This window comes from Nanorana parkeri, unplaced genomic scaffold (assembly GCF_000935625.1).
Source record: "Nanorana parkeri isolate BGI_ZX_2015 unplaced genomic scaffold, ASM93562v1 scaffold59, whole genome shotgun sequence".
Classification (NCBI taxonomy): Eukaryota; Metazoa; Chordata; class Amphibia; order Anura; family Dicroglossidae; genus Nanorana; species Nanorana parkeri.
In genome coordinates this window covers 2,851,429-2,870,663 of record NW_017306327.1, presented here as the reverse complement: position 1 = coordinate 2,870,663, position 19,235 = coordinate 2,851,429, and the positions used below count along the sequence as shown (strand labels likewise).

Here is a 19,235-nt window from a genome sequence, read left to right as displayed (position 1 = left end):
AAAAAGGCCAATATTGTATTTACAATAATCTGTACATGACTGCGAGTCTGGTTTTTTTTTTTTCTTCGTATGCGGCTTATTTGTCCAAAGAAAGCTATCTAATAGGTTACTTGTAAGGATGGGCAGCTCAATGAAACAAACACAAGGAACTATGGGAGCTGTTGGTTGGGTGCTTTCTTCAGCCAGCAGACATAGCAGCAGAACTATATATATATTTATAGATGTCTGAAAGCTCACCATCGTCCTCAAGAGTCCAGTCTTTAGCGACTTAAAATACAATTTGTATGCGAGCCGAGTGATCCCTTTTTTTCTTGCAGTGCTTAAAACATAATTCAAGGTTGCATGTAAACTCATTTTTTTTTTAATTGTTCAAAGTTTCAGTTGTTAACGTTGGTAATAGAACAAGGAAGGGCTCCATGTAGTAATGAAGATGGCCAAATGTGTTCTAGTTCCTTGAAGACTCCTCAGAGCCCCGTTCATGCTGTAAATTATAGTAACAGTTCTGACACACTCGCACTGGTGAAGAAATCTTCAGGCGCTTGATCTCAGATTGGAATCGGCTGCACCTATGAAATAAAAAGGTATTTTATTAGCAACTGTTTGTGGTAGTTCATTGGAAAGTCCACTATTAACATAAACAAATTGGACCAATTGTTCAACAGAAATTACTCAGAAATGTATCTGGAAAAAAAAAAAAAGGTCAAGGCAACTGGATTTGCTGTATTTTTCCGACTTATTTTTCCAGTTGCCTTGACTTATTTTTTACAGATATACCATGACCTGGATGAATGAGAACCTTCACGGACACACTCAGAAATGGTAGTGAATCCTGCATCACATACTTATAAATATAAATTGCTTAATGTTTTTTGTTCAACTTTGAGCCATAAACTGGACTTTTGTACTGGATTTACAGTGCATAGAAATATTCCCCATCGTTTGGGTTCACAACATGAGACATTAGCCGGGTATATGCTGTGCTTCATTTACAGAGCAGAACACAGACATCCAAAGGTGGCCATACGCCTGCCGATTATTCTACGATCGTACAATAATCCGCAGGTGTATGGAAGGCGTGCGACCGTTTCTACTGTACGGTAGCACGTCTTTTGTCTTCCGAGCACGCTGGAAAACCTGCCGAGAATCGTACGATTTTCGGCGGGTTAGTGGCCGAACGGGCCGGTGTGCACTCAGCATTGTAATAATCGGAAGCCCTCCCCTCAGCGGGGCGGGCTTGCGATGATCGCAAGTACGATCTGCCTGTCCAAGATGAGCACGTCGTATAATATTTTAATTACCTTACAACCATCGCACGATGAAAGTCGTGCGATGGTTGTAAGGTGCATGGCCAGCTTAAGGGAAATCTAACAAAACACCTCACCACACTGATTGGCTGGGGTCCAGAAAGTAGGAATAAATGTTTTTGTGGAGATGTATGCATATGCAAGTATCACAGATATTTCACAGACATATAAAAGGCTAGAAGAAACATTACTTACTTTTGACAAAAAAGCTGGCCACAGTTCCTACAGTGATGTCGCCTCTCTGTTAAGGAAAACCTCACGGCACATCCTGAACAGCTGTCCATTCCTTCATCCTTTACCCAGTGGTCAGCAGCAGATCGCCCTGGTTGATCGCTTACAGACCAGCTGAACACCCGCCCTCTGCCGTCACCAACCAGAATCCTGCTGTGATCCCTGTTGACACAAAACAGAGCAATGGGTTAAAGAGCAGTATTATCAATCACCAGCCAGTTAAAACATTATATACTCACCAGTTATGGCTAACTACTAGTTCTTAATTATTCGTTTTTTTTTTATTTATTATGTCCACATGGGAAGGAGCTTGCCACAACAGTGGATGCCACCGTGTATGAAACAGTGGCCACTAGAAGATACAGGTGAGATGGCTGATACAAAGGTAAGTACTGCTTCCCTAATTCACCATTTTTCATCCAGGGAGTGTGAGAAAAATAGGAATTTTGTCTTCCCTGTAAAACTCTTTCTTAATCATACATCACAGGACATAGAATGTTATTCTTAGACCTCTGGGATGTCCAAAAACAGTACAACTGAGAGATGTGCAACTGAACAACCAAGTCAACAGGCCCACAACCCCACAGGGTAACAGAGGTGGCTAAGTAGCCTGCAGAACCTTGTGGCCGTAGTTGCCATGAGCTGGGGCCTGAATACCCACTTGGTAAAACTAAATAAAGTAGGAGCAGAAACCAGGAGACAGAGTGCATCTAGGCTGGGAAAGGTGGAACTTTGCCCCAGAGGTCATAAGCCAGGTAAATGAGCTCCCAAGTACTCCAATGAAGGCAGAATGAGAAGAAGGCTGTCCCCTATGGGGACCTACCAGGACAACAAAACAGAGAGCTGGACTGACAAGAAAGAGTAGCAGCTGAGGGATAAACTTAAACAGCACGCACCCCACCCAGACACTGCAAAGAATAGAGGATTGCTAGGTCTGGTGCCCGATCTACTCAGTTTGTGGCTGAACCTAGAATCCAGTAAGTCTAAGTCCTGCATCCCTCTACCTGTGACAGAGGACTTAAACACCTCAGACTAAGGAAACCATCCTCTGGAGTCCTGATGTTGACAACTGAAAATATTCGCCTTTCAAGTTTCCACGTCTGGGACAGCCATAGCAGTCAAGTCTGGGATTTCTGTGCAGGCCAAAAGCAGATCGCTTTCATGTATTGTTTGCGAAACATCAGATTTCTCCTTGAAGGATGATGTAAGTCACTGCTGTGCTATAGATCATTTGAATCCTGGTTTGATGATCTTATAGATGTGAAGTCCAACAGTGAAGGGATAACTGAAGCGGTTTGAGCTCTGGAATGCTGATCGGGAGACAGGTTTCCTCAGACAACCAGGTCCCCTGCCAGATAGGTTGATATCTGTCACCTACTAAACAATTGAGAGGAAGGATTTTCCCTACTCCTGTTGAATTTGTGACCCACCCTCTTGCCCCACGCTGCCAGAATGGTGAGCTCCAATGGTCTGGGGTTAAGGAGTACATGGGGCTGCTTCCAAAGAGGACAGCCTTTAGAACGCAAAAACCTGCATGCAAAAATGCACGGACAGTTAGCTGCTGAACTGGAGAGTCTGGAGCTGGTCCAGGGGGAAAATACATTGAACAGGGTTGTGTCTAAAAATCAGACTCAGATACTCCAGCACTGAGTTGAGGAGATTCAGGATCCTTCTGGATTTCTGTAGGGTCTGCACAGTCTGATGGATGGTGGCTGAATGAATTGGAGTTGATTAATCCTTCAGAAGAAGGTAGAATATCCCACTGAGGAAATACCCTGCAGTTAAAGCAGAGCAAGAACAGGGGCTGGTGCTTTGTAAGACTTGAGAAGCAGAGGCCAGGCCCTAGAAAAGTCCACAATTTGGAAAGGTTGTCCACCCACAGCAGAAAATGCAGATTGTGTAGAAGAGCCAGGAAGATGGGGACATGCAAGCGGACATCACCGACTTCCACAGAGGCCAGAAGATCTCCTGGGCGGGGGGAAGTAATGACAGACCTGGCGGATTCCATGTGGAAATTTTCTACCCGATCCACAAGCTGCTAACTTGTGCCGCAGTGGCTGTGTAAAGGAAAAGGGTAGATTTTCTCAAAGCAGAGAATAAAACATCCATTTCCTAAGGACACCAGCAAAAAACATAGGCTTACTAGGGGTTAGAAGGGTTATACTGGGCTGTCCTTACAGTTCTAGTCTCCTGAAGGTGTCAGTATAATCCAGTATATCGATGTGGATACTAGCTGCACACCATACAGTGTTGTGCCAGTAGTAAGCGAGATGGCGTGCACAGTGAATGCAGCTCCAGTATTTGAAGATAAGTTATCAGTACCATCACTGTGCCGCCTTAAGGAGAAGACACTGTCTGGCCCTGAAATGATTGCACTTTAAATTGCTGTGTGCTAGTGACTTATCTTCAAAGACCTGAGCATAACCCAGTGGTCTAAGAATATCCTCCAGTGTTCTGAGATGTGTGATTAGGAAACACCTTTTAATTAAGTGTAGGTACTTTTTAAAGTCCCCTAATTATAACGAATACATAAACTTAGAAAGGCAACAGGAAAAACTCTAAGATAGCCACACGTTGGCTCGTTGGATGGCTTTCACTCTAATGTAGCTCTGGGTATAGGAGGCAAGTCATGGATACAGCCCAAAGACATACAAGTACAAGTATGAAAGTACTATTTTAATTATACATTCTATACATGCAGCTGGGCATACAGTATTGTATGTTTATGGTTCATAGGCAACAACTTAATGAGTAAAGAAAGCAAACAACAAAAGCGTTGAATAGCTAGAGCTGACAGTTTAAGCTTTAGAAAATAGCATATGACTGAGAGCTGAAAACATCCACGCCACACCCATGCTCTAACCTTCCATCGCACAGCATGCACATGGGGATACATCAGTTTATACAGTAGTAAGAATCCAGCAGATATCCTGCCAAGTGGTCTGTTTCATATGGTCACAGCCAATCTTAAAACTATAACCTGGGTAGCTGAAAGCTGAACGCCAGGCAAAAATAAAATACACAAATTAATGCAGCTCTGTAACCATTAACACATCATTAAAAGGAGAACTATGAGGTGAGTGAAAATCACTCACCCTCATAGTTCGAACAGACATGTGACAATGAAACTGTCACACGTTGGCTCAATAGATCGGGAAGTGAGCGAACACATACCGCCGCTCGCTCACTTCTCGATCTATCCCTGCAGACAGCCGTGTGACTGTCACTCACGGCTCCCTGCAGGGATCCCCCCCCCCTGACAGTAATGTCGGGATCCGTCCCGACTGCGGCGGTCTCATTATACCGCGAGCTGTAGCTCACGATATACTGAGCTTTGGGTGACGGGAAGACGCTAGTTTGTGTCCTCCCGTTACCCTTAGGAGAACTATGGGGAAAGGCCCTGACCCCATAATTCTCCTTTAAATGAATTCTTTAGATGTTAGTCCCTGAATGTGACTAGGCACCATTATCCTGTGGGCCCTGTACAGCTCAGTTCAGAGAGTTGGAGGGAGAAACCACACAAGGAGCCAAAGAGGTGTGCTGCAGTGCAAGAAGAGTTTAAGAATTCAAAATATGAGTGTTTTTGGAAATGATTGGTTGGGTAAGGTTTGTCCATCCTCCAAATACATATCCATCAGAACATCACAGAGTTTCTCCCTGATTTAAGGGGTGTTTGGATGTGGCAGTTATGACAGTAAAAGATGATTATCCCCAGCACTCAAACTGACAGAAGTGATGCAAAAGTTGTTTCTGAAGGGCTTAGCCCAGCAAGACCTTATATGAAATGTCCATGTAACGTTAAAAAATATCATCTCTGTGCCCATGCATGATTTATAGTATTCATCTTAACTCACTTGGATATTCCCAGTGCAGTTATATCTGCAGGATGTGCATTGTCTTTCCTGTCAAATGCTGTGTGCATAGTGAGCTTGCTTCGAAATACTAACTGTCGCTCCCATCTGTATCCTGCAACAAAGAAAAAAAGGGAACTTGTTTACAGAGCACAGCTAAATACAGCGACATACAAGATCAATGCAATACATGGAATCCATCCACAATGTTCAGTGCGTACTGCTTATTATGGATACTGAAAATTTAGCAATGGTACTTTTACTGACAGAAGTATGATTTTAAAGGCTTTAACAACAACCAATGTATTCAACAGGAAGGGCAGAAAAGGTCAATTATAACATCATTGCCTCTCAAACAGTGTTTGCTGGAGGAAGTCTGCTGTAGGTAAAAAGAAACTGCTTACCTGTTTTCAGTTTGTTATAGTGGCGGACTTCCTGCTGGCTTGTCTGGGCACTGCTCTGAGCTTGTGGGAACTGTTTTAAATGGCCTTCAGAATAGTTTACCACTATAAAGCCGTCTTTTTCATCCAGACTCAGCTGATCCGACCAGCGCCTGGAGTCATCAGATCCGCTATCCCCAGACCATGCTGCCAAGCCAGCCCTGGCAGAGCATGCCCTTGTCCGAGGCACAACATTGCTAGGCTGAGCTTGGCTTTCCTTTGATGCAGCGTCCTGACTGGAGCTTTGATCTTCTATATCAGAGTCACTGCTGTCATCATCCTGAGCTTCGGGTCCTGTAAGCAAACAATGGTGATGGCTGTCAGTCATCTGCTGGCTCAAAGTTATGAAGACTGCTTCGTGTAGAGAAATGCAGGAAAGAAATACCTAAATGTGTATCTGAGCACTCATCTGGCAACTCCATGGCATCTGCAGGATCTGGAGCTGGTGTCTCTGGCACTTGTAAAAACTCCATCCTCCAAAACTATAAGCAAAAGGTAGCAAAGGAACAAAATTATAATTTATGTTTTTTTATAAGTGCTTTTTATATACTTCAGGTTTATTTATACATCAGCTTTTCAATAGTACTGCATTGTCCTGGAGACTGATTGGCCAGCGCAATAACCTCCTGCACAAAGCCTTTACAACTGGACAGCTTAACTGGAAAGAAAAGCTTCACAAAGCTTCCTAAGGGCTCATTGTAATTACTCCCTAACGAGAACACAGTCAGCTGGCAGTTGACATTTAACTGGACTGGAGTCAGTCTCTTGGCAAAAATTAAAACACGCACAGCAGCTTTCCGATCCCAATTAAAAACCTGCCAAGTTACTTGGGGGATAGGGGTTCGGGGGTTACTATATGTTGGTCCTAGGAAATTGACCTATGGTATTTGATATATTGTTTTGGATATCTATATCTCTTTGTGAATACTTGTGTGACAAATTCTTGGAGAACATTTTTGTAATAAAATATGTTTAAAAAAAAAAAACCTGCCAAGTTCAAGCATAAGTATAGCATCACTACATACACTACCACCACCAATATGTAAAGAGCATTGATGAGCAATACCGCATGCTAATCAGATACTATGGCAGTCAGAGTTTAAATACAGTCTCCAGGCTTAATAGCGGATGCGTTATAGCTGGCTGTAATGGGTCAGTTTTTTTAACTAAACATCAACAAATGAGGCAATTATGTGTTAATACACAAGATAGGGAAACTATACATTACAATAAATAGCTTTATTAGGGATGCACCAATATCCTTATTTCAGTATCAAGTACGAATACCGATATTTATATTTCAGCACTCACCGATACCGGTACATCCACTAGCATGGAGCTGGCTACCCAGGCAATCAAGAAGCTGGGCAGCAGGTAATGAAACACTGCCCGGATTTTTGATTGCCCGGGAAGATGGCTTCCCAGCCAAACAGCATGGAGCCGGCTTCACTGCCAATGGGGAAGCTGGGCAGCGGGTCCGGCTTCCCGATTGGCTGGGGACCCAGCTCCATGTACCCTCATGGCTCCGCCGGTCAGAGAAAATCTCCCTCTGACTGTAAGTTCTGGTATCGGGGGTATACATCAGAGCATTTGGGCGAGTATGAGTATCTAGCATCGGTAACGGTGCATCCCTATTAGTTTAGAGGTATTAATGGCAGTTCTTATTCGATATCAATATTTACTTACACGAACCACTCCATCGGAATGTCCTGTGACAATGACATTCTGGGTGTCCCATTCGTTCATTTCAGACACACAGCAACATAGTATCTGTTGGCTTCTTCCAGTGAAGGTGTTCACACTGACAATGGGATTGCCATTTATACTCCATACGTGTATATATGTGCCAGCACAGGACACAATGTCACCCTGCAAAAAAAGAGATTGTAACTTTCACACAAGAGCTTCCAAAATGAATACACACACCAAAAAAAAAAAAATTGATTTGCTTACACCTTTCCTGGGCATTATACTATTAATTGATAAGTAGCTGCAATCAGACAACTGTCGCACCTTATTCTAAAGAATTCGCATTTTATATTTCAAAGGTCAATCATTGAAGCCTAAAGTGACACTAAACTCGGGAGTAAAATCTTAAAAATGCATTCAAGTACCTGAACCAATAACAAAATTGTATCTTGTGTGTCACTCGGCTGCAGATCCTCAAATCATCTCTGAATTCATGCTGACACTGTCCTTCCTTCTGGAGAGTGGTTACTTTTGTTCCCCATGGTCCCTGTGTGTGTTGTAAAGTAGCCACCGCTCCAAGCTCACTCCTGTGATGGACTACAATCTCAAGTTTAGTTTACTAATCTGTATTGAGCTTGGAGATTGAACTTCTGAGTTTAGCGTCAGTTTAAGTTCATTTGCGAAACATCTAAAATTAACAGTGTAACCTCATTTAGAGAAGTTAATGGCACAAATTCAAATAGAAAATTATATATGAAACGTTGCCATTCCTCAGTATTAGTGAATGGCAACTCTGATCCTCCACTTCAGGACAGATTAACCTGATGAAGTGCCTAGGCTTTTAATCACGTGAAAAGTGCTGGAGGGAGCCGCACTGTCTAAAGAAAAGTTATAACGTATATCAGCCCTTCTGTGGGCCATTATTATTCACCACAGTGAGGATGTTAACATTTGAGCATAGGTCAACTTTAAGAAGCATGGAAAGGCGAGGTGTGATTTTAGTACAGTTCTGCCATGCAGAAAAAATTTTTTTTTAATTTCAAAAGGATAATTATTCAAAGCCTGGAACTGTCCTTAGAAATGTGGAACAGCTAGCAACTAAGGTGACCTCACTTTATGGCCTATATCACAGAGAAAACGAAGAAGTGATTACTGAAGTGAAATGTAACACAAGTAAAGTTATATGCTCGTTGCAAACAGTAAGCAGAACTGAATTTGCACATATATGTGTAAAAAAAAACAAAACATTTTTTTTGTATTATGGAATAGAGTTAAAACATGTAATGTAATGATATACTCAAATACTATGTTCCTTTTTTTTTTTTTTTATTCACCTATTTATATTTTTCTCTACATCAAAATGCAGACCAAGATGACCAGCAAAACTCTCAAGTCAAGATTAAATCCTGCCTCTCACCTTGCTATCTGAAATTCCAATGTCTGTCTGAACTGCCCATACCAAATGGGGGCTGAACTTAATCTTAACTTGGGCAAAAAGGTCTCATGTACAACATGGGCCTTGGAACCATGGTGAAGCCACCAGAATGCAGAAGACTAGACTTCAGCACTAATTTAAGCTGTGTGAAGAAAAGGTGACCAGTGCAATGGTTTACTTTGTCCCAACCCGTCATTTGTACACAGCATATAGATGAGAGATTCAAAAAGAAATTGATATATTAAAATATTATTATTACTACACATGTACTAATCACATCTGAATACACACATTAGGACATATTTCACTGTAGTGGTTCTTTCAAATAAGACTATATATAAATGTACATACCAACTGCACCCTTATGCCAACACTTACCGTTAACTCATTTATACAAAGAGCTGACACAGGAGCTCTGTGTCCACGTAACTGGGTTACAAATGCCAGCTTGTTCAGGTCCCAGATAATGCATGTTCGGTCACGTGATCCACTTACAACTATATGATAGGCCAGAGAAGCAGTCAAACAGGTCACTGTTTCGGTATGCCCAATCAAAGCCTGGAAAATATGGAATGGAACACGTGCTCACATTTTCATACATGACAAGTATTATAAACTGAACAATTACCAGATTGTGATTGCATGTCCTCAGGTTGAGTGAAATCCATTAGGGTACTTTTTCTGCACAAAAAGTGTCAAAAAGTGAGATTCTTCCAATAAATGTCATCCATGACCTAATAGTCCATGGACATTTGACCATTTCATGTTTCATTGCTGAATTAATACATAACCATTCCCGTATCAATTAAACAGATGAAGGGGAGGGGGTCTACACTGGCCCAATTTTTTTCATCATTGCCCTATAAAAAGAAAAGGTGTGTCTGAAGAAGCTAAATTCTTGTAGATCTTGTCAAAATAACGAATTATTCCCCAAAAAAGACGGACAAGGGTGTTTCTTAGTGTAACCCTTGCATTCGGAATGGATCTGAACTGGACTCCACAAAATACAGCAGAAATAAAGCAGGATGCAATGACAAACAATGGTTTTCTCACCCTTATGACACATGATGCCACTAACCTGTTTCAGAGTGAGGGCTTTAGCTTTCTCCTTTGAGGTCCCGACTTCCCATACACAAATCACTGTACTTGTTCCTCCAGTGATCACTAGTTTGGGGTTTGGACAAATGGCGCACAAGATCTGGCCCCATTCAGATAAACATTCATAGACAACAACTGCCTGCAATGCAAAGCAAAATAAATCCAGTCATGTAATGTCATTGCTGGCAGCCATCACAATTACTGCCTGGTGCAAATCAGATATTGGGAGATCTCAATTCTGGGAGCACTGACCCATGACATCACTGAGCTACACCCAAGGCAGAATTCAAATCTATATATTGTAAATCAGCTGGAAAGTGTGTTGCAGTATTTCTGCTGTTCAAACGACAGCCCATGAACAGAACAAATCTTCTAACGCAGCCGGTCTAGTTGCTTACCTAATCAAATACTTTAGTATCAATTGTAAAGGTAATACATCATCACTATTGAAGAGTTAGTGTGTCACAAACCTTGTCGGACTCGTAGGTTCCCAGCCTGCAGCTGAGGTCTGCATAGCCCCATGCAAAAGTCTTGTTCCATGCCGGAGGAATGAGGAACTTGTTTTGTTCTACAGACAGGATCCCTTTATCTGTACAAACAATCTGACCCACAGGCTCCTTCAGTTCTTGAAAAAGAAAAAGTAAATAGTATTATTAACGACACAAAGATAATAGCCATCAAATGTCCGAGAAAACATTAGAAGAATCTTATGACAGCAGTTATACACTGCTCAATAATATAGTACAAATTTGTTTTTCTTACCAGCAAGTGGGCCCATTTAAAAGGAGAATTATGAGGCAAGTGATTTTCACTCAGCCTCATAATCTGAGCCGACCTGTGACAATGAAACTGTCACAGGTCGGCTCAGTAGATCGGGAAGTGAGCGAACACATAGCGTCGCTCGCTCCTTCTCGATCCTGTCCCTGCAGAGAGCAGTGACTGCCACTCATGGCTCCCTGCAGGGATTCCTCCCCCCCTCCCATCTGATCCTCCAGCGCTGACTGGCGTAACGAATGGGGGAGGGGGCGGGCAGAGCTGGCTCTGCCTCTGGATAGGCAGAGCCAGCTGTCAATCCCGCAGCTGGGTTTATCTCAACAGCAATGTCAGGATCCGTTCCGGCGTCTCAGAATACCGCGAGCTGTAGCTCGCGTTACACTGAGCTTTGGGTCATGGGAGGACGCTAGTTTGTGTCCTCCCGTTACCCTTAAGAGAACTATGGGGAAAGGCCCTGACCCCATAGTTCTCCTTTAACAAAACTAAAGCACTACATTGTACAAAACATTTGACTAAAGTAAATGGTTTAGAAAACCACAGCTCCCACTTAAGGATAAGACTTCCGAACAGTGTAGTGTGAATATCATACCTTTGACTGGAGCCAAAGAAGGCCTTAAGTTGTCCAAATGATGAAAAAATATCTTATCACACGCAGACCCCAGTGGCATGGATATTGATGACGTGTCTCCGTTTACCCTGCTTCTGACACGTTTTGGTGGATGTGGCTTTTTAAACAACTGTTGGAAACAAGATAGATACATTGTCGAGAATTATGGTGTAAAATGTTCAACTTCTTGAAATAGAAAAATACAAATTTCAGTTTATATTGTGTATCTGCACAATATTTTATTAATATGTCTTGTGTATTTGCACAATATTTTATTGATCTGTATCTGCACAATATTTTATTGATGTGTGTTTGCACAATATTTTATTGATGTGTGTTTGCACAATATTTTATTGATGTGTGTTTGCACAATATTTTATTGATGTGTGTTTGCACAATATTTTATTGATGTGTGTTTGCACAATATTTTATTGATCTGTATCTGCACAATATTTTATTGATGTGTGTTTGCACAATATTTTATTGATGTGTGTTTGCACAATATTTTATTGATGTGTATCTGCACAATATTTTATTGATGTGTATCTGCACAATATTTTATTGATGTGTATCTGAACAATATTTTATTGATGTGTATCTGAACAATATTTTAATGTGTATTGCTTATCTGCACAATATGTTATTATAAAGTATTGTGTCAATCTAAACACCGAGTTCAACTATTCCTGCCACAAGAAACATCCTGTTCACTCAGATCACCAGGGCAAAAAATTGTTACGAGCAGCAAAAAAAAAAAAAGTCATAGTAATATTTGTACATGTGCACACCAGTACTTTATGCTCAGTAAGTGTTCACAGCTTCGAAGAGAAGGGTCCACATCATACCAACAAGACAACAGCACTGGCATAGTATGGGATTGTGTTGCAGACTACACAGCCCAAATATATATATAAAAATAAAAGCAAAATGCAACATGAAAGCACTTCCCTTTTTCTACATTTACCTGCTTTGGTATCTGTCCAAAATTGTTAATAAAGCCTATAGTAGCAGTCTCTTTCAGTGGGTCATTAATGTTGTAGATGTCCACTTGTCCCTCGTAGAAGAGGTGGTGAAAGACATTGACAGAATCTACAGCAGCGGGTCCCTGTTGCTTGTATCCGAAGATCAGGTCTATCCATTCATGCAGGTGGGCACTGACGTAGTCACATTCCAGAGCCTGAATAAACAGAAACAGCCTTTATACACAAGTCTGTGGCAAATCCTGCACATTTTTCCTTTGTAAATTCCATGAAAAGGTACAATTACTATCTGAATAGTAGTGAATTCGGAGATTTTACTTGTGAAATATAAAACTAGCTTTAAGCCATATTTTAGCACTTAATATACAATATGACTGTGAATTCAGTATATACATAAAATCTGTTCCATTAAGCTGACGTTTTCGCTAAGTATCATAGTATTTGTATTCACACTTGTAGAAGCTAAAAATAATTACGGTAATGATAACGTACTATAAACATATTAGAAATGTACTAAAAGTGTATTCTACAGACCCACATGATTTTGTCCTGAATACTGAGACCTGACCCAAACCAAGTACTAGCATACTGTAGCAGTGATGAGTAATACTCTCTATTTGTGGAACAGCTCTGATGCAGGGCTCAAGTACTAATAAAAAGCAACTCAGCAAAAACATCCATTTAAATATCTCCCTGAACAGTATTGCAGCATAGATCAGTTCATTGAACGATTGAGTTCACATATGGCATTGTTTTTCTATTTACCTCTCTGTGCACTCGAATAAATTCCCGCGGGTCACCTTTTGCCCATGGGGGTAGAATTACATCACCCAGTTTTGTTCCATTTTGTTTATAGCCTATATGAAAATAAACTTAAATTGTATTAACAGCATCCCTCAAATGAAACATGACATTAACATTTTACGTCTGAATTGCTTTACATCTGTAGCAATGAACACTGGTTTTCTACTAAAATGAGAGGGATTGTATAGGGCATATTTGGAGTCATTATTGCAGTGTTTACCTTAATCTCTTCTATCAAGTATGCATTTTACTAGCCTGTTTTTCCAGGTCTTTGCTATTGCATTACGAAGGGATTTAGAGAAGAGTCAGTTCTTGCAATTACCCTGTCACTCTCAACAACTGTTGAGGCAAGGTATCAGACACATAAGAAGTGCACTCTATGTGGTGAGAATTAGGCTGGCCAACTCTGCTGGCATTTCAACCGTTTCCTGAGAAATTTGCCAAAATATGATCCATGGGTGGCCCCTATCATCACCACCCGACTTGACAAAATTCAATATTTCAACTACCTTTTTCGAAGCAGAAAGATGAACAATTGAACAGTGTTGGTTGCTTGGTGTACACTAAAAAACTGTGTAAGCAACTAAATGTATTTAACTAGGAGCGATCAGGGGTGTCCCCAGGTGTGGTGTTACCCGGAGTGGCCACTGGGTGACACCCTGCTGGGACGTCTTCACCCATGTGCCTGACGTCATTACACACGTAATGACGTCATGCATGCTTACCTGGGGACGTTCACCCTGTGGGATAAGGTACGCTGCCGGGTTACCTCCTCTCTTGTGCAACTGTCAGGCTCTCAGTACATGACCGAGTGCCCGACTTTTCAGAGGGGGTGACACCAAAATTATAGTCAGTCATTTTTGTGTCACCCACTTTGATGGTGTCACTCTGTGTGGGCCACAACCCCTCGCCCACCTTGTGACGCTACTGGGAGTGATAACTTGGAGTTTATTTTATAATGTTATGGGAAGATTTCTGTTGAAATGAATGGTCTGGTGGCAGGGTCTCCAACAGCTGCTTTAAAACTCTGATGTTACAAAAAAAAAACTCATACCAAGATCAAAGTTGTTGGAGTTGAGAAGAAACTCTGGAAGATAAAAGAACTCCGGAATTAGCTCCTTCACGTCAGCCATGTTGTGCTTTGATGCAGAGTACCAAGCCTCCCGTACACTGTGAAACATCCGATCAGCCAAGTCAAAGTGCCCACCCTGTTGCAAAAAATATGGACAGATGGTACACAAGCTTTACAGCTGACACAACTGAACTTTCTTGTTAGGGTGCCTAGCATATAAAGTTTACTAAAAGACAGAACATTTGAAATGGCCAAATGCTCCTCATTATTAGAGATAGTCTAGTGCAGTGGTTCTCAACCTGTGTAACCTCAAGACCCACATTTGTCCTTGGTCATTAAGTTGTGACCCAGATCGCACTGGAATGCACAGGATTCTGGTACCGTGCATTCAGGTGCGGGCAATCGAATTGTGGGTGGGAGGTGCGTTTGGGGTGCCATTCAAATGAATGGCAATGCAACACACCTCCCACACCAGAACATGTGGTAAGCCCACCCAGTCTCCCTACCTTCCAAGAACTGGAGTAGGTCCTCAGCCTGTGGTCCAGTGTGGGCTGCTGTCCTGTGACGGAGCTCCATCCATATGTGCATTGCTTGTACAGCTCCCTTGTGCACCCTGTAGAGGTGTCAGGTGCCAGAATGTGATGTCACCCCGGTCCAGGCACCACTACAGGACATGTGAGGGAGCTGTAAGCAATGTATGTATGGATGGAGTTCCCTCATGGCCATAGCCCCATCCCACCTCAAGCTGACACTCCGCGCCGGGCAGCATATTTTGAATGGGTGTTTGGTGCGAGAACTGACAGTGCTGCGCTAGGGGGAGGCAGAGGAGCCTCTCACCAAGAAAAGTTGAAGGCATGTGGCGACCCACTGAACACGGGGTCGCGACCCACTTTTGGGTCACGACCCACCATTTGAGAACCAAGTGTATTGTTCTTCTCTATATCTTTGCCTTCCCAAATGAATAAATATCACCTGTGGACTTTGCGCAGAAATTGCCTACAAGCTTGGGGGTAAGTTATTTTTAGTTTTATGCAGAGAGAGAATGTATGTAAAAGCACTGTAATAAGACAAGCATGCCGGATCAAGGTCTCTTCATGGCCGTCAGAGGACCTAAAGTGCATCTGTAGTCAAAACTCTTTTTTTTTAACATTTAGTTTTGAATAGAGTAGAGAAGGACCGAAACTCCTGTCAGGCTTTACTGCCAACGGAGTCTCCGTTGGAGAGATTCCTTCACTTCCTGTCTGGAAAAAGGTAGTCCCCCAAGACAGGAAATGAGGGGAAGTTTCTCTAACAGCAACACATACAGAAGTAAAAATATATATTTTTTTTAAAGTTAAGTAGAGGAATGGTTGTACCTCTGTCAGCTTTCTATTGTTGCTTGTTTGCTGTTTTTGCCTGCAGATTTTTCCTTACCAGCCGTGTGTTGGTGCGTGTGTGTGTCTTGCATAATAAAGACGATGAGATTAACCAGAAAAAGTTGAACTATACTGCAGTTTTTAACATCACCATCTAGCTTGTGAACCTTATCAATCACAAGGGAGAATCGATCAACCAGCCCCAAACATAACGTAAACATAAATATGCATGCACCCTATACTGTGAAATCCTGAAAGCTGTCTAATTTCCCAAAAATACAGATGAGAGTATAACAGGGATTTGAAAAAGAGATCTGCACTGCAAAAGGAATTGAGGGGGAGAACTGTAGTCATGCCCTATCAAGTGTGCAAATATAGAACTAATTTAAAAAAAAACACCATTGTGCAACATGATGCATTTTAATTCCTATTATTATTATACAACTATGGAGATTTAGGAAGACAAAAACAGTACATAAACTGAAGTAATCCATAGCAACTGGTCAGATTTCACTTGTCTATCAGTCAGTAGAATCCATGATGATTGTAGTTTGGTTGCTTTATATTGCACAGATACCTGTGCTACTTTACACTAGTAAAACACACACACACACACCTCCTGTAGGCCCATTCAGACACCAACTCATTATGTGAAGACAGATGCCCTAATTTACAGTAGATCGATGGGAAACATAGTATGCTCATGTTTTATGTAGAACCATGCTGGCTGGATGGACCCCCTGAGACTGTAGAAGAAACTCTAGGCTATTCTAGGCCTCATGCTGCTATGCAAGGTCATTCTATTATAACGAAAAGGGGAAAAAAAGGATTACTGGATGATATCAAGGATACCCTTCCTGATAATTTACATAGAGAAATCCTTGGGGCAAATTTACTCCATTTTCCTGGTTGATGGCCATACAGTGACTGAAGAGAAATCTACCCAACATAGAACAGCAATGACGTGGCAAAAGTTCTAACCTCACACCTTCAAAATCTCATTTTCATTGACATTCTTGCAGCGTGAAAGATTACAATATTTCTTTATGCTGCAAGAACGTCAATAAATACAAGATTTTGAACATATCTTTCCTATGCATTACTGTGGAGCCATCCACAAGTTGTTCCAGCACCTGATTGTTGGGGTGTACCGGTGGAAATATATCTATCAATAAAGTTCTAACTTGTTCCCACAGTTCTAAAAAGGTGCTTTCATTGTTATCCCTGTTGGAGAGATTTACATTCACTTCTGTTCTGGTGACTACACCAGAAACGAGGAGAAATCTCCCCAACAACCACAGAAAACAATACATTGAAAGATGTCCTAATCCTTCGCCTGTCTATCCAGAGCTATTGCTTGCCAGAAAGTCCTTGCTTGTGACATTAATACAGACCATCTTCTTTTAAACAGCCCATACGCTCTGATGCATAATACAGCTGGGAATAGAACATTTCAGATGGTGGCTCAGGTTTGAAGCTGGACTGTCTATCTTAAGTAAAAGAACTACAAGCAAGAACTTTCTGGTGTATATCACATTATTCCCTACATCAAACTAGTAATACGGCATTAAACTGGAACATTACATTGCTGCTAACATGGTACAGCTATTCCTATAGTAACACTTCAGTGTCTTTCCTTCGGCAATAGGGCAACCTCTAGCTTCTGGAGACATGAGGAAAGTTGAATTCATCTAGGACCGTGCTGTAATTAGCAAATGTGTGCTTGCTTTGTGCACAAGAGGACCATGGTGATGAAAGCAATTACTGTACTATCAAGTGACCCAGAGGGAAGAATTGTCAAGGATCAATAATGTAGCAAAAGTTGCTAGGGGCCAGAGATTATGACACAGTCTAGAGTCTATGTAGAGTAGAGCATTTCTATTATTTTATTAAAGTATGTGCCATTCAGAATAGCTAGTGTCTAGAAAGTACCCTCTGCTGTGGATCACCAAGTGCAGATCGCACTTCAATAGCTTATAGCTGGGCTGCAGGAGCCCAGAACTGACAGCCCAGGGACCGGAAGTGATGCAATCTGCATCGCTCCCGGTCCTATAGAACGGGGAGGGGATCGATGAATGGAAGTTCGTCGACTTCCTCCCCAGCTCCCCGTGGACAGGGCCCGTAGGAGGGGCAATGGAGCCCGGGAAGCACGGCAGGGGTGACCGCGGGGGGTCGGGATGGGGTGGCCCCTTCTTCGTGACACAGAAGCGATCTGGCGACAGGTAAGGTCGCCAGAACCGCTTCTGTTGTAAAGCCGACAGTCGGCTTTACAAGTTTAACCAGTTGACATCCGCGGTGTTAAACCCTCTTCCCATCCAGGCCATTTTTCAGTATTCAGCGATGCGGTACTTTAACTGACATTTATTCCGTCATGCAGCGCTGTACTGAAATGAATTTTATACCCTTTTTTGGGGACAGATAGAGCTTTCTTTTGGTGGTATTTATTCACCACTGGGGGTTTTATTTTTTTAATATATTAAGGAAAAATTACCGAAATTGGCAGACGGCAAGAGGTTAAACAGAGTCCCGGTGGCAATAGCCGCCGGAAGTCTGTTTAAACAGCCCCGATGCTGGCGACGTACACTGTACGTCGTCAGTCACAAAGGGGTTAAGGAACAATGGTTTACAGCATGCTGCTTATTATGCAAATGAGGACGGTTTGATCAAACCCTTCAGATCATTTTGAACTAGGATTGTTGGCAATCCTAAAATGTACCATACCTGAAGCCTGAGGAAGATCTGAGTGAATGGTTCCATTCTAACAAGGTAAGACGCCACAATCATAGCAGAACTGTAATGAGTTCCATAGTGGTATGCTGGTGTCTCTCCTGTAAGAAAATCATTAGAGTAATGTCAATGTGTGTTGTTTACTAAAATATCCATAATATAATAACTGTCACTTCCATGCCAGAGTGTGGTTATTTCCCAACGGGCGGACGGCAGGAGGTTAAACTTAAAAAAAAAAACACTTTTTTTTGTTTTTAAATTTACATTTTTCCTCACTCACTCGGTACTCTAATACCTTACCATTAGGATCCTCCCAGTCCTTGTATCGCTTCTTATACTGTGCAAGCCTATCATCAGTTTGGGCTCCCATTGGCTTGGAAAGATTTCTAAATGTTTTAGGATTTGTCAAATCCAGTTCCTTTAATAAAAATATCAAACATTTTACCATCAACAAGTTGTCTCATTTTCCAATCAAGTCATCAAAAACAAGGCTGAGAGAATGCATTTTTGTTATTATGTTAAATCTCCTAACAGTATAGGAAACAAAGTATTTTATTCATTTACCATCTGGGATTTTAATCATTTACCATCTGGGATTTTAATCATTTACCATCTGGGATGTTTTCCTCATTACATTCCACATCATATTCAGATATGCCTCTCCACCAACTCAATAAGCTATCAGCCACATGGGCATGTAAACTGCTACAATGTGTACACACAGTACACCCCTCAAATGTGGAGACACAAGAGTAGCAGACCTTGCATATCGTATCTACATAGCTGAGGACTTGAGCAGACGGTCCCTCTGTCATGCTGATGCCTTCCCATATTTTTATCATTAATTGAATGGATGCTTCAAGAGGAG

The 19,235-nt window shown here is 41.8% G+C and overlaps 1 protein-coding gene across 1 annotated transcript in view; it reads right to left on the bottom strand.

The window, feature by feature from the left end:
* Positions 1-306: 306 nt before the first annotated feature.
* Positions 307-19,235, bottom strand: part of WDFY3 (WD repeat and FYVE domain containing 3) — a 195,553-nt gene continuing 176,624 nt past the window's right edge. The window contains exons 51-65 of the mRNA XM_018576192.1: positions 18,668-18,785; positions 18,362-18,468; positions 14,268-14,421; positions 13,175-13,266; positions 12,394-12,606; positions 11,412-11,559; positions 10,519-10,673; positions 10,029-10,187; positions 9,329-9,508; positions 7,513-7,695; positions 6,212-6,308; positions 5,791-6,120; positions 5,390-5,501; positions 1,500-1,697; positions 307-566 (exon numbers count right to left, since the gene is read on the bottom strand). Coding sequence (XP_018431694.1) covers positions 446-566; positions 1,500-1,697; positions 5,390-5,501; positions 5,791-6,120; positions 6,212-6,308; positions 7,513-7,695; positions 9,329-9,508; positions 10,029-10,187; positions 10,519-10,673; positions 11,412-11,559; positions 12,394-12,606; positions 13,175-13,266; positions 14,268-14,421; positions 18,362-18,468; positions 18,668-18,785 — 2,367 coding nt within the window. The 3' untranslated portion in view covers positions 307-445. The remainder of the gene's footprint in view (positions 567-1,499; positions 1,698-5,389; positions 5,502-5,790; positions 6,121-6,211; positions 6,309-7,512; positions 7,696-9,328; positions 9,509-10,028; positions 10,188-10,518; positions 10,674-11,411; positions 11,560-12,393; positions 12,607-13,174; positions 13,267-14,267; positions 14,422-18,361; positions 18,469-18,667; positions 18,786-19,235) is intronic.